This window comes from Brienomyrus brachyistius, chromosome 16, assembly GCF_023856365.1.
Source record: "Brienomyrus brachyistius isolate T26 chromosome 16, BBRACH_0.4, whole genome shotgun sequence".
NCBI lineage: Eukaryota > Metazoa > Chordata > Actinopteri > Osteoglossiformes > Mormyridae > Brienomyrus > Brienomyrus brachyistius.
In genome coordinates, this window is record NC_064548.1 from 20,592,612 (window position 1) to 20,606,708 (window position 14,097).

The 14,097-nt window shown below is 44.2% G+C and overlaps 1 protein-coding gene across 2 annotated transcripts in view; it reads left to right on the top strand.

Annotated features, from left to right (window-relative positions):
• The window catches only part of LOC125710172 (inactive dipeptidyl peptidase 10-like), a 126,498-nt gene that overhangs the window by 44,421 nt on the left and 67,980 nt on the right, over positions 1-14,097 (top strand). Inside the window, exon 2 of one of the 2 annotated variants that reach the window (XM_048979581.1) lies at positions 9,091-9,509. The exons of the other annotated variant lie outside the window; for it this stretch is intronic. Within the exon in view, the coding sequence (XP_048835538.1) occupies positions 9,450-9,509 (60 nt within the window). The 5' untranslated portion in view covers positions 9,091-9,449. The remainder of the gene's footprint in view (positions 1-9,090; positions 9,510-14,097) is intronic. 2 annotated transcript variants of the gene reach the window in all.

The following is a 14,097-nucleotide window of genomic DNA, read 5'->3' on the forward strand; positions in this document are numbered from 1 at the left end:
CACTTGTTATTCATTATTTGTTCCTTCCGTATGTCCTTCAGTAGTTCACAAAGGTTTACAGAATTAACAGATAAATTATGCATCACGATTTAGCTTAATGAATGAACATGTGAGCAGTGTGTACCTAAGTCTTAGTTTGTCGTTAACTAATACATAAGTAAGAGCTCAGTACTATATTATTTGTGCCCCATCAAATAGTGTTACTGGATCAGATATAATATCCGTAAGCTCTGAAGGTCTCCTGTGATGCTTGTCTGCCTACAGGTCTGCCCTTTCCAGGATGACCACCCTCAAAGTTTGACAGGGTGGGGTGTCAGTAGGCAGGACTCCACCCAGTCCTCTCTCATGGCTCCTGTTTCCAGTGATTTCTCTTCTGCCAAATTTATGCTCCAGGCACTGGGGAATTCATGTATTACTGTGATAAATAGCCAAACCACATTTTTAGGAAGTAGCCTAGCTGGTGAATTAAACAGATTGCATTAGCGCACTGCCAAATGCCATAAACGTAAATGTAAGCATGCTTTGTCCCATGTCAAATACAGTAAAAGCTTTTCACGGCCTGATATCACTCACATTTTAACATGCAGGGTACCGACTGAACGCATTTAAATCATTCTGCAGGTTTACTTTTTGACAGGGAAATACATCTCATTTTGGTCTAGGATGTCTGCTGCTAATATAAAATTACTGGTTGTTGCTTTGAAATAAAAGCTTTGTGAGCTGTCAAGTAATTTCTTAATTACACACCCCGGTATCAGTGAGCTGTGGCTGTTTTGTTTTTTTTTATTATTCATTGGACTTGGTCAAATGTTAAATTAGTTTGGTTGTTTAACGCGTAACGTGAACCGCTTCTTAATTATGCACTCTCGTGGATTTTTTTTTTAAAAAGACACATGATTTTTCTCTAGGCTTTTTATTAAAAGATTTACCACGGCTTTCTTTCTGAAAAGGGACATACCATCCGTCGCCCCCTGTGCACTCACTCGGGCTCCTCCGCTACGTCCATGCCGGGGGCTGCCCAATGCCCCTCCCTCCCAGCCTACCCACCGCCATGTCTCTGCTTGGGCCGTTACCACATACCCCATTCATTGTTGACTCCTGGTGTGCTGTGATTGGACAGAATTACGTGATGTCACATGCTGCCCGGATCCTGATTGGTGCTCTGATAGATGCAGTGCGAGCTGACCGTGGAGACTTGAAATAGTGAGTTGGCCTTTGAGTGTAAGAGGGACTTTCAGCAGGACCCTTTAACTCCTTCGCTGCCCCCAGGTGGTATTTTTGGGCTGAATCTATGAGTCTGGCAATAAAGATGGTTATTCACAGAATATGCTTTGAGCATCCTGTGCTTTAATGTGTTGTGGGGTTTAATTTCCATGGTGCTGGAGTAATTTGTCAGTCAAAACCTGTTATCCAAATTCAGTGAAACAGCTCAGTATTCGCACCAACCATTCAATACACCCATGTATTTTTTAACAAGCAGACCATCTTTGACTAATCAATACCTCATTCACAGAAATGACCCCAAATGCTAATCGTCCCGCTATGTATGCAGACAAACCTTTGTGCTGCTTTTTCATAGATTAAAAAATCGTATTATTTAACTCAATATTAAATTAATACGAGTGCTAATTTTACTTTGTGACGAAAGACCATTTATGCAACACCATTTTTGTTTTAGATATAAACTTTTACATTTTATTTATTTTATGAAAGTAATTAAATTTTATACCCAAACCTGCTCTCACCTGATGGAGTCTGGCTCACTGAGGATAATTACAATAGTGCTACGTTTAAATGGGATTGGAAGTAGGACAACACAAATAAATTGAATAACTACTCATGCTACATCCTTTATAATTCACTGTAATGGATTCTGCATGCTTTCTTAAATGTACTGTACCTTGACTTTCCCTGCAGATTTGAATATTGCTGTACTATTGGCTTTTTGGGTCACATCGACAGGTCCCTCACACGGCTCATTGGCCAGGAATGATTATCCAGCTAATCACATGTAGCCTTTTTTCACCAATGAGAAGTAACGGCAGACCTAATAATAAATTATTATTATAAACCAGTGTGCTATTGCTTATATACTCTTGATATATCAACATATGTAGGAACTTCATGATCCCATGTTGTTATTATTGTTGTTGTTGTTCTTGTTAATAAAAACAACAATAATAATAGAATTTGTTGAAAACACACACAAATCACCTGCTCACATGTATCGCCTGTCCACACACATCACCTGTCCACACACATCACCTGTCCACACACATCACCTGTCCACACTCATGACCTGTCCGCATGCATCGCCTGTCCACACACATCACTTGTCCACACACATCACCTGTCCACACACATCACCTGTCCACACTTATGACCTGTCCGCACGCATCGCCTGTCCACACACATCACTTGTCCACACGCATCGCCTGTCCACACGTATCACCTGTCCACACTCATGACCTGTCCGCACGCATCACCTGTCCACACTCATGACCTGTCCACACGCATCACCTGTCCACACTCATGACCTGTCCGCACGCATCACCTGTCCACACTCATGACCTGTCCACACGCATCACCTGTCCCCACACATCGCCTGTCCACACTCATGACCTGTCCACACGCATCGCCTGTCCACACGCATCACATATCCACACACATCGCCTGTCCACTCGCCCCGCCGGTCCACACATATCACCTATCCACACACATCACCTATCCACACACATCACCTATCCACACACATCGCCCGTCCACACGCTTCGCCTGTCCACACACATCACCTATCCACACACATCGCCTGTCCACACACATCACCATGATGGAAACCTGAGGCTTTTACCTGGAACGTTACCAGTGTCACTGTGATGATCCTTCCACAGCATTACTTGTAGCTCAGTTAATCTGCCAACTCTGAACAGCAGCCCCCACCTGCATCCTTATCTAGGTGTGTATGAATGACCTGTGATGTTACTGCTAGTGGTCTTATCCAGTGTGTTGACAGCAAAATGGATGGATGGATGGATGGATAATCTTTTTAGATAAATCACATTACTCAATGTGGGTATCTGCATGTATGAACTAAAACGTGTGTGTACTTACCTGTTCATAACTTGTAGGGAAATCAGCCTCATTATAGAAGAAGTTGCAAATATTCATGTTTAGCTTCTTGTTAGGATGGATTTCTTATAATGGGGTCTATAAAAGACAAAAAGCAAAATTGGTTTTCTATAGTATAAGACTAATAATAAGTTCTGGCTCAACAGTTTATGGCATCCAAGGGAAATACCTGCATGCTGTGTACATTTTAAGTGTACATCAGTGCATCTTGGGGTGAAATTATGGCTTCTTAAAAGTCTGCCATAAAATAGCCCAGAAAGGATAGGAGGTTTAACAGGGTAATGGGAGGCTGGGCTGCTTCCACAGGAGGAGAGGAATGCTCACAGCAAATCACCGGTGAAGCTCATGATAGCTAAAATACAGCTTAATTCCTGTAGAGCAATAAGCATTCGGCGCAGGGATGGGCTAAGCCGGCCTGCTCTCCAGAAACACGAAGCTTTGTCCCATCTCTTGCTTTCTTTTGAAGGGAGATGGTGGAGGTTTTATAGTACAACCTCATGTAATCGTGATCTTTTCCGATTCACGAGGAATCACAATTCATCAGGCGTCGTCGAGGGTAATCCGCGAGACACGCTCCAGTGAGCTGCCTGTAGTGGGAAGGAAGCCGTCTTGTAATGACAGCCCCTGAGAGGCTGAACTCAACTGGCAACTGTCTTCCTGAAGTGTGTATGTCCAGCATTCTGTCCCCATCAGCCAATCGGCACAGATGTTGTTGTGTCAGTTGGATTATAATTTACGCTAACCCTCATTTCGGGGGAGTTACTAAAGCCCCAAAGGGTCTGAGGTTAAGCGAGTGTCACCTGTCCTCCTCGTCACCGCATGACGGAGTGACCATGGAGTCGTGTCCTTTGCCATGCAGGTGTCCAATTGGGCCTTAGGTGGCCGACCCCACTACAACATGGCTGGACCTTGAACCTCTCTGTGTGCTTAATGTAGTTCAGACAGCTGTCCTCCCATATCAAGCAAATACTACAGCAGTGAACCAATTGGGATGCAGCAGACCGGGGGACGGGGGAGAAATCAGTGTTTCTCAACTCATTGTGGACCCCCAGGCAGTAACACCTTTTTGCACCAGGAGCTGAGAGGGAGCATAAATGTGGATTGTCTGAGGATCCCCTGTAGGAGCAGGTTGGAACCACTGTGAGAAATTACTGTGGGGGATTTTCTCTGGATTTGACGTGTATTGATTTTGACTAAAAAGTGTTTCTCCATCATCAGTTATTTACCATTGGACAGCTTTGAAACTTGGCATCGTCTTTAATGAAAGGGTGTAAGGGTGTAATCATGAAAAAAGACTGATTTAGTATTGATAGTGTGCATTTCCTGCCAAATTTGAACCCGACAGGATATCACAGTGACTCCATGCGAATTTTAAGTTACTGATGATACTCCAGACTGACAAAATTGGTTATTTTGTTAAACAAGAAGTCAGATTATATTAATGAAGATTATGCTGATTTCAAAGCAGTTTAGATACATACATAAATGAAATCTTTACAGCTTGAAAACTTTTTTTACTTCTTTTAACATGATACAGTGGGAAATTGTTACGTTTATATTTGCAGTTATTCATTTGGCAAATCCTTTTATCCAAAAATGACTTAAATAAATCCATCCAATAGGCATTAAAAGAGATTATTTGAATTATAGCTTACTGAAATTGTTATAATTGCTTTTAAATGACTGTGACAATTTCCATTCTAGCGGTTACTGGTTTCTAACCCTGTCTGCAAAGCTTCTATGCTGTTGGTTTCACATCCTACCCATAATGCCCTGGTATGGGAGGATTAGAGACACTTCATTAAGATAGCGTTTGCTGAGAACAAATGCGACATTAGGAAGTAATTTGAGACCAGTGAGGGAGAAGCTCAATCTGCAGCACGATCCAATCAAACCTTCCCTGCGTCCGAACTGCATTACGCCAGCCTGCTGGCTCAGGTTCCAGGAAACGGGAGGTTGGGCTGGCTACCCGTGAACAATAGGGGTCTCTAATTCCCCAAGAAACAGGCCATTAGGGGCAGCACGCAGTGCCGCATGCACACCGCCTGCCCCGGGTCACCACGGCACAGTAATTAGGCTTGATTGAGATATTAATGAATGTGCTGCACAATTCACACTGGTGGGAAAAAAAGTGTCACTTCAGGACATTTGGTGCGACTGTACTCGCCGGCAGGCCTGTAACACGTGTCGGCACTAATAAAATGCACTGCCTTAATTTGGTCACATGCAAATTTAACAAGAGCAAATATATTCACTTATTTATTTTGTCTTTATGGATTGTTCTTTAGCTAATTAGTGGCTCTAAACAGGTAATCACTGAGTAAGTGAAAATTAATTAAAAACAGAAAGAGAATCATTGATTATCTCTAGTAATTATATATTTAAGGGTGGCTCAGTGGGTAGTGTTGTCAGGGGTGTAGACAGAAATTCTGGGCTCCCCCCCCCCCCCCCCCCACCACCACCACCATCCAATTTAATCTATACTTCTACGTTTTCAAGGGTATTGCCAGGGTATTTACTGTATGTCCCTCTGAGGTGTTGCGGGTTCAAATCCTACTAAGGTCCTGTGCAAGTCTGGACTGGGATTAAATGTCAGCCCAGTGGCCTTTACTACAAAGCGGGGTTACTGGCTTATCGGGGTAACTTGTTGGATTTAAGGCACCACGGCTTAAATGGACTTCATACTCGTTCACTTACATTTTGCGCAGACTACATTAAATCCGACAAGTTACCATGATAAGCCAGTAGCCCCGCTTCATAGTACAGGCCCCTGGAGTTTGATGTCCACCCACGAAGAATGATGCCACCCTGCACTGGGCTACCAGGAAAATGCCCAGTGTGCCAGGTAACCAATGCAGCCCTGGTTCTGTGTGTGTGGATTCTGCACCTTCCCCCTGTGCAGGTGCAGGTTCCCTGTCCAGGTACCTATCTGCCACCATTCTCAGGGCTCCCTAGCAGGACTCCAGCTCCAGCACGACATGGACTGTGCAAGACAAACTATTTAGGATCGACATTACTAATTGACTGACCCTTGTCCCTTATAGAAATACTTCTTGAATTATTTTCAAACACTTCAACTTTAGGTTGCCAGAAAAGAAGCAAAAAGCGACAAAGTGGTATGTCATGGTGGCGTAAGCAAAGAAACAGCAGTATACTGTATAAACCCAATTCAAGTTCCCCTATAAAGCATATTGATATTTTGATGCTTCTTCAAAAAGCTCATTAACTATCCATCCATCCATTTTTCAAACCGCTAATCCTACTGGGTCGCGGGGGGTCTGGAGCCTATCCGAGAAGCAATGGGCACGAGGCAGGGAACAGTGGGCCAGCCCATCGCAGGGCACACTCACACACCATTCACTCACACATGCACACCTACGGGCAATTTGGCAACTCCAATTAGCCTCAGCATGTCTTTGGACTGTGGGGGGAAACCAGAGTACCCGGAGGAAACCCCACGACGACATGAGGAGAACATAAAAACTCCACACACGCGTAACCTAGGTGGAGACTCGAACCCGGGTCCCAGAGGTGTCAGGCAACAGTGCTAACCACTGCACCACCATGCCGCCCCCTCATTAACTATGATTGGTTAATACTTTGAGAGGTATGTTAATTACAGTTGGTTGCTACCTCGAGGCACATCACTTATACTTAGTTCCCTTGGTTACCCCCTTAGTTACCCCATCCCATGACTATCACGTGACCTTAACCCCCCTCAGTGCACCCTGCCCTGGTTGACCTCCGAAAATCTGGTAAGCAATTCAGTAATTGTGCAATTGTGACACCCACGAGTTATTAATCTGTATAAATTCGGCACATCCTTATGTTTATTAAATTCAGTTAGTGGATGCTACTATTTTGGTAAGCCATGGAAGCGATATGCACAAGTGGAGGTGAAGAAAGGAGCAGCTCAGCAGCCACGACTTCTTTTAAAAGAGGAGACCTTATGGATAAATAAGGGAAAAGGACGTCGGTGGTGTGGCGGTACTTTTTGCAGTTTAAAGTCCGACACATTTATTAAACATAAGGATACGCCGAATTTATACAGATTACTAATATTTTAGGTAAACTACTAATCTGATTACCAAATTCTGGGCGTAAGTAAACGGCCATACAGTACTGAAAAGCTGGTGTCCAGAAAAACGTTTCACCCTAACCCTGACCCGTCTGATTATTACCCATGCGCTGTACAATGGTGATTATATCGAGATCTGATATCGTGCAGCCCTGCCACCGGCCCACTTGCCGTATCTGTGACCCAGCCCCCTGCGGCTAAACCTAGAGGGCATCAGAGAACCGAACCATCCTGCATTCTCAGCAAAACACGTACAAACCATTTTATTCATGCCTAAGACCTAAATCATGGACAGCAATCCCACAATGCCTTCCTCCAGTCCTAACCCATCAGCTCGCCTTCCACGGGACATATATCTAAATCATAGATATTTACGGCGAGTCCCCAGCTAACACACTCGTCATATTTTGCTAATAAGAAGTTCAGCCATATCATCGAAGGCAAAACATGAGGGGAAATGAGGGGAATTTGGCAGAGTTTTGTCTGGAATTTCCGGCCCAGAAAGTGTCGAATCTTTGTTGGAGATTTCTCTATGATTTATTAAGCATGCATGAACATGCTATTCACGCACACCGTCCTGATCATGCTTCCATTCCTGCAGCGTACACCCCTTGCCAGAGTTATGACCTAGTCTGCAGGTATCTCGGTTCAATTCAATCTTAGCCTGCATGTGAAAATATGTTTGTGCTTGTTCACGTTACCCAGCAAGCGACTGTTCAGGTCTCATGGTTTTAAAAGACAGCTTTTAAAATTTGTATTGATATTTAAATAGCATCTAGAAAATAAAAACCTTGCAGTTTTGAATTACCACTGTATGAATGACATACACACACACACACACACTCACAGTGAGAGATGAAGCACTGTATATTTGTGTATATATTTCTTATTCCTTGAATGTGACTGTACAAAGACCTTCTTGCTGCTACTGTCCTAGTTACACCTGAATTTGTAATACAGGATCCTATCAAACCAGATTTTTGTAAGGATCCTAGGACCATGCTGTACTTTTCACCGTCCTCTTTTGTGATGTTTTCCTTAAAAAATTCTGGTAATTTTTAAGTATCTGCTGTACCTTACAGAGTTTTAGTGTGGTTTCTTGGTGGCTATTTTACTTCAACATTCCATTGAAAGATCTTACACGAGCCCTTTACAAATTCTTCTCTAAAATCACCCTTCAGCCTCCTTATGGACCACTGGAATCGAGATACAGTGCACAATATATCTGAGCTGGGTCTGGCTTTGGCTGCTACTGGGAGATCATCTCAGGGATGTTGCTGATAACAACAATCCCAGAATTCATAGTAACTGGACTTCCTTTCCTGCCGGCTGGGCCTGAGCTCGCCTTTCCGTTTCAGCTAATGATGTCCAGACCTCAAACTGGGCTTCTCAGGGACAGGAGCCTGGATGGTCTGTGTCCCATTTGTCCAACTCATATTACCCTGCTGTTGACTGCCAGTGATAGCTGGAGAGGAATGAAAAACAGGCAATCTGTATTTCATTTGTGGCTTTTGTCAAGAATTTGATATCCATAGTACATTTGACCATTGAGACTAACTGTTATGCCATTCTCAAGGTGCATCTCACATGAAAATAAGAGCAGGAGGTACAAGGACTGGCTGGTGGAGTCAAAGATAATTTCTGCTCATCAGAAATAAGTATTATATAATTTTTACAGTTAGTGCGTCTTTCCACGAACACTTTTACAATGCTTTTTTAATGGGTCAGTTGAAATGTACAGATTAAAAGGACTTAATATAATTTAAAGGAATATATAACGGCAGCCTTATAGTACTTAATATGAAGGATGATAAGAACCCGTTACATCCTGTGTGTGATCCCCAGAGCCCCGCCGCTCCTCCCCCCGTGTCTTTGGGACTCAGGGTCTCCAGCTTACAGGCAGGAAAGCAGGATCTGACCATTTGACGCTGCCCCAGATGTGCGCATCGCTGAGCAGCTCGCCGCTCGGAATCCTGCCTCTCCTCCGCCTCGCACATCACGGGAGACACCGGCACGTTTCGGGCGTCATCTGAGGACTTGTCCCGTCTCGGTCTTCGTGGGATGTGACCCAGCACAACCTTCAGGTTCCTCTGCGGATGCTTACGGAGCGGATCGCGGCACGTCCATCACCAGCACCTTGACGATCCCGATAGATCCCGTACCGAGCGGCACCCGGATGCATCAGCGTACGGTTTAGGACGGACTATCCCCGGAAAGTGGCAATCATCCCCCAGGCTTCAGCATGACGGCGGCAAGCGAGAAAGCGGTTCAGAGAGGGACCCAGCAGCCTCAGCCGGACGAGGTAACCGCTGGAGCGGACGCCGGCTGCCTGTCAACTTGGGCTCGGGAATAATGACTGTAGTCATTTACACTTTACCTGCTTTCACCCGGTTAAATCCGCTCATCTTCCATCGATTACCTGATTCCTTTCGGTTTCTTTAAGTATGTTATTTATTTTGTATAAATCATCTTGTTTAGCCTGCATCTTTTATTCGTTTATTTTAGACATTCTACTGTGGGGATTTTTGGTCTTCCAGGACCAAAGGGACAGCGGTATACTTATGCATGTTATGCATGACTTTTATATCACAGCAAATGAGTAAAATCACCGTGAGCCGCTCGGATACGTGACCCGCAACCGCATTTCTTAACACAAACCCCCGGTCATCGGGGAGCGGAGAGCCGGCGCCTGGGCGCACTTCAAAGGCTTCTTTGTATCATTATATTTATACACACACAAGCACCCACACGCACTTTGCATTAGCGATAATAACAATAAATGCATATATTAGTGAGGTGTTATGTGTGTGTTAGCTAGTTGGTTCTTGAGCTCGCGAGCCGCTTCGTTTAAGCTGCGTTTTCTGGACATTGCGGGGTAAATGACAGGACGGCTAACGCCATTCGTGTGATATCAATTAGTCTAAAAAAAAAAGCTTTTCAGCTGTCGGATCGCTGCATAATTAGAGCTTTCGGTGGACAGAAACCATTTAGACTGAGTGGAAAGTATTGCAATTCAATGCTTGTCATGTAGTGTTTTTTCCCCAGTTGTTTCTATTCCGGTTTAATTGTATGGATGCCAGGATTGGTCATACTTCTCTGTGATGTTCTGTTTATGTTATGCACATGTTGTATATCAGGTAACTTGAAGGAAAAAAACTAAATCGGATGCAAATGAAGAAATGCAGTGTTCAGAGACGCCACGGCTTCCCTTTTAAATATGGGCTTTAGTAATGCATGGCGCACTATATTTACCAGCGATGTGGTCACATCGGACACTCTTGATTAACGAGTTTAAATGAAACCGAATGGCCTCGACATTTAGGCTTGATTTCGCTGTGCAGGTCTATTTCAGAAATATTTTTCATTCAGTTTTAGGCACACCTTAAAGTAAACACGCATGCTTTGCAAATGCAGTGGTCCGGCTGCGTGCGTTTGCTTCTAATGGGCACCGGTTTGCAGATCCAGGGGTTTGCCGCTGGAAAGCCGCCGAAAACCCGGGCTGCTGCTTAAAGCTCAGCGCCGTACTTCTCCGAGCACATTCCGCTTAGAAACAGCATCATCTCCTCAAATGTCAAGATCTGGGTCCCTGAAGCATAGCCGTTTTACATCACTGAACCCATCTTGGCGAGGGAATGTGCCGTTTGTGTATATAGAGAACATGAGTCTTTGAGGTTAGTTCCCTCTTGACATAACATATTCACATCTGGTCTGATTTGATTGATTAATGGTTGGAGGTCAAAGGGGAAGTTGAAGCCCGGAAAGCAGAACTCTTTCATGGGAGTGTAAATCGAGAGCATAACTAAGCATGAAATGGCTGTAATGCTGTTCTTGGGCAAACTGACATTAGCTCCTGTGGAAGCTCACATGAGGATTTGACAGCTCTGTAGTGTCTGTCATTGTTATGAAAAATAATATAGAAAATTGCTCCTATGAGTATATAATGAAGGTAGGGAACTACTGGCTGCTCGGTGCTGAATTGGTCATATGGCATCGGCAACACAAAAGCATAGCCTGCCTCCTCCTCTTCTGCGTCGACCTGAAGCTGGACGGGCCTGCATTTGGCTCCCTAGTAAACACTAAGCATATCGCCCTGCTCTGTGTCCTTATATGTGCATCGATAGGGTTGGATATCATTACCACTGCAGTCAAAGTTGAAGAGGGAGAACTTGCTGGTATCTCCAGGGGCTTTAAGTCAGGGTTCAGTTTCACTATGCTCCATGTTACTCTAACCATTCCTGCTGTGACGCAGAGGAGTCAATAATCTGTGAGAGGAGATGTCCTGGTGCAGATGACACATTCACGGGCTGGCTTTACACTGCGGAATCTTCTGCTCATGTCAGATGAACACCAACCCAAGCAAGACTTTGGGTAAATGAATCCATGTCATTGGGTGAATCTCAATATGCGTACTTGACAGTACTTGTGGTCTCGTGTACCCATTTTACATCATCTTGCATTGCCGAAGACCAGTTCCGATGCTAAGAACACAAGTACAGAGGGCAGTAAAGCTCCCTGCTGTCGTTCTTGCACCACTCCTGATATTAAGGATACATCAGTTGCATCCTCACTGAACAGGACCAATCCCATGATTGATTGCGCCTCAAGTTTGTTCTTGGAATGCAAATTAGCTAAAACCGGTCTTGCCAAAACCACAGGTACGGTTTTTGTGTTCTTGGTATTTAGATTCACCAATTGTTATTGACCATAGGTATCCCAGTTGCGCTACCCAAAGGCATTATGGGTAAATCAGCATCTTTACTAAATTGATTATGCAGCAGAGAATATTCAGTTAGTGATCCGAGTAATACATGTTTTTAACCCTCTTACAGAAAGTCCTTCACTAACGTTTCCCGTAATGTGATTTGCATTTAAATAGTATCTCGAACAAGCCTTATTAATTAAGAGATTAGCAGTATCCGAACAGCAGCTCAGGGTGGGCCGTGAGGACCCCGTTTGACAGGCGGCATTTCTCCAGCTTCGAGAAGGTCCCTTTGCTGCTCTTTAATGGTGTTTGATGGTGGCTTTTTAAACATCAGGCTCTAATTGTTTTCTTGCATGCTTACAGTCTTTGAAGTGCTCGGGCACATAAAGATGGAGATATACAAACGGCGCCTTTAATCTTTCGACGGTTTACAACGCCACGTCAGATGAATCCGCTGATATTTTCATAAATAATTTAGATTGTACATAAAAGCGCAGCGCATCTTGGACTCGAAGCTGCCGATTTCCACTTCAGATGGAAAGACTAATGCGCTAATCATTTTGTGACATATGCTCATCCCTTATCAGAGAAAATGGTAATGTTTGTATTTTTTACGGTTTCTATGTAGAGCGTACTTGTTTGTGTTTTGGCACCGACACTCTCCGAATGTTCCCACGTATAGAGTCTGTTTGGTCAGTTCTGTGTTATGTTTGACGCAGTACGGACTTCTAATATGGAGACAGATGCCGGTCCACTGCTGTTTTTAACCTAATCTTGTTGTCATCATGCAAAAACTGGGGCAGCAGGCAGATGCTGACCCGGAGTGGCTATGAATCTTGTCAGCTGAAGTCTCAGAAGTGGTCCTATGATATGAATTAGAAACCACACTAAGTAATAATCAAGCACGTAACAGTCTTCATAAATTAACAACAACAACAACAACAACAAGTGTATTTCTCGTAGCAATGGATGTTTTACAATAAATACAATCCAACACAAAAACCAAAAATCATTCATCAGCAAAAACAATAACAAAGGCAACTGTACAAACTGGATATTGTATTATAACATTCCTGAAATACTTATGTTTTTCTGTTAATGTAAATACTGTAAATAGCAATAAAGCAGGGTATGTAGGTTGGATAAAGCAGATTGATAAAGGTGGACAGATTAAGATGACGAGAGAACATATCCTGACATACGTGAAACGAATGGACCCCTCTTCTGTGTTTGGAATACATTTTATATTATTCTTTGTGCCAAAAGTATTACCTAAATTTACGGGATTGAAGACAACTTTCTAATGGACCTTAAAGCAGATGAGCAAATGTGTGGCGATTGGGTTTGTGTGCCCATTTCCATCCCGTCTCACACTGTGACAGTGATGTCATGTTAGCGAGGTGACGGGGGCCTCGGGTGAGTATGATTGGCTCCTTAATGGCCCGCCGAAGGTGGTGCTTAGGGACAGAATACAACAGACAGATTCAAAAGCAAAATATCATTCCAGGGACAAATGGAAAGGCCAGAAACGAAATAGCAGACCGTTCATTGTAAATTGTCCTTCATACTCTGAAATGCTATTTCCTGTTTTGGGTTGTTTTTTTCTGGTTTCCTTCCTTTTTTAGTATTCTAATTTTATTTCTTGCACTTTTGGGACACTATACCCAGACAGTGCATGCTTTTGATGGCCCATTTTACCCCCGGCCTGCTTCTCTGCACTGGCGACAGGTGGGAATTAAGTCACATGTCCCGCTGCTGCTCCATAACATCGCGCTAATCGTTACTGACTTCCCTGACGGGACAGAGATGCTGGTGGGCATCGCTGACCGGCGCGATCTGCGGTCGGCCGGCTTTAACACGGCCGAAGTCCGGCTTTAATCAGAAGTGAAAGCGAACGTATTGCAATCACGCTCGGGACAAGGAGTTCAGAAATGGCTGCTGAGGGGAGGCCCGTCACGTTTAATTGCTTTCCGAGCTGCAGGGCTCAGGGGACGAATGGAGAGTCCCGGCGCATGTCCCCTCATAGCGAGTGCAAGTGACAAGGAAGGAACAAGGACACCAGAGACCTTTAGAGGCACTTCACGCTTTTCCGCTCGGCAAGGAACGGCTTATTTATCCCTGAGCATCGTGGCGTGACTCGAAGGTAACACAGACACACGTCTGCAGGGGGAGTTCTCGCCTCATTGGG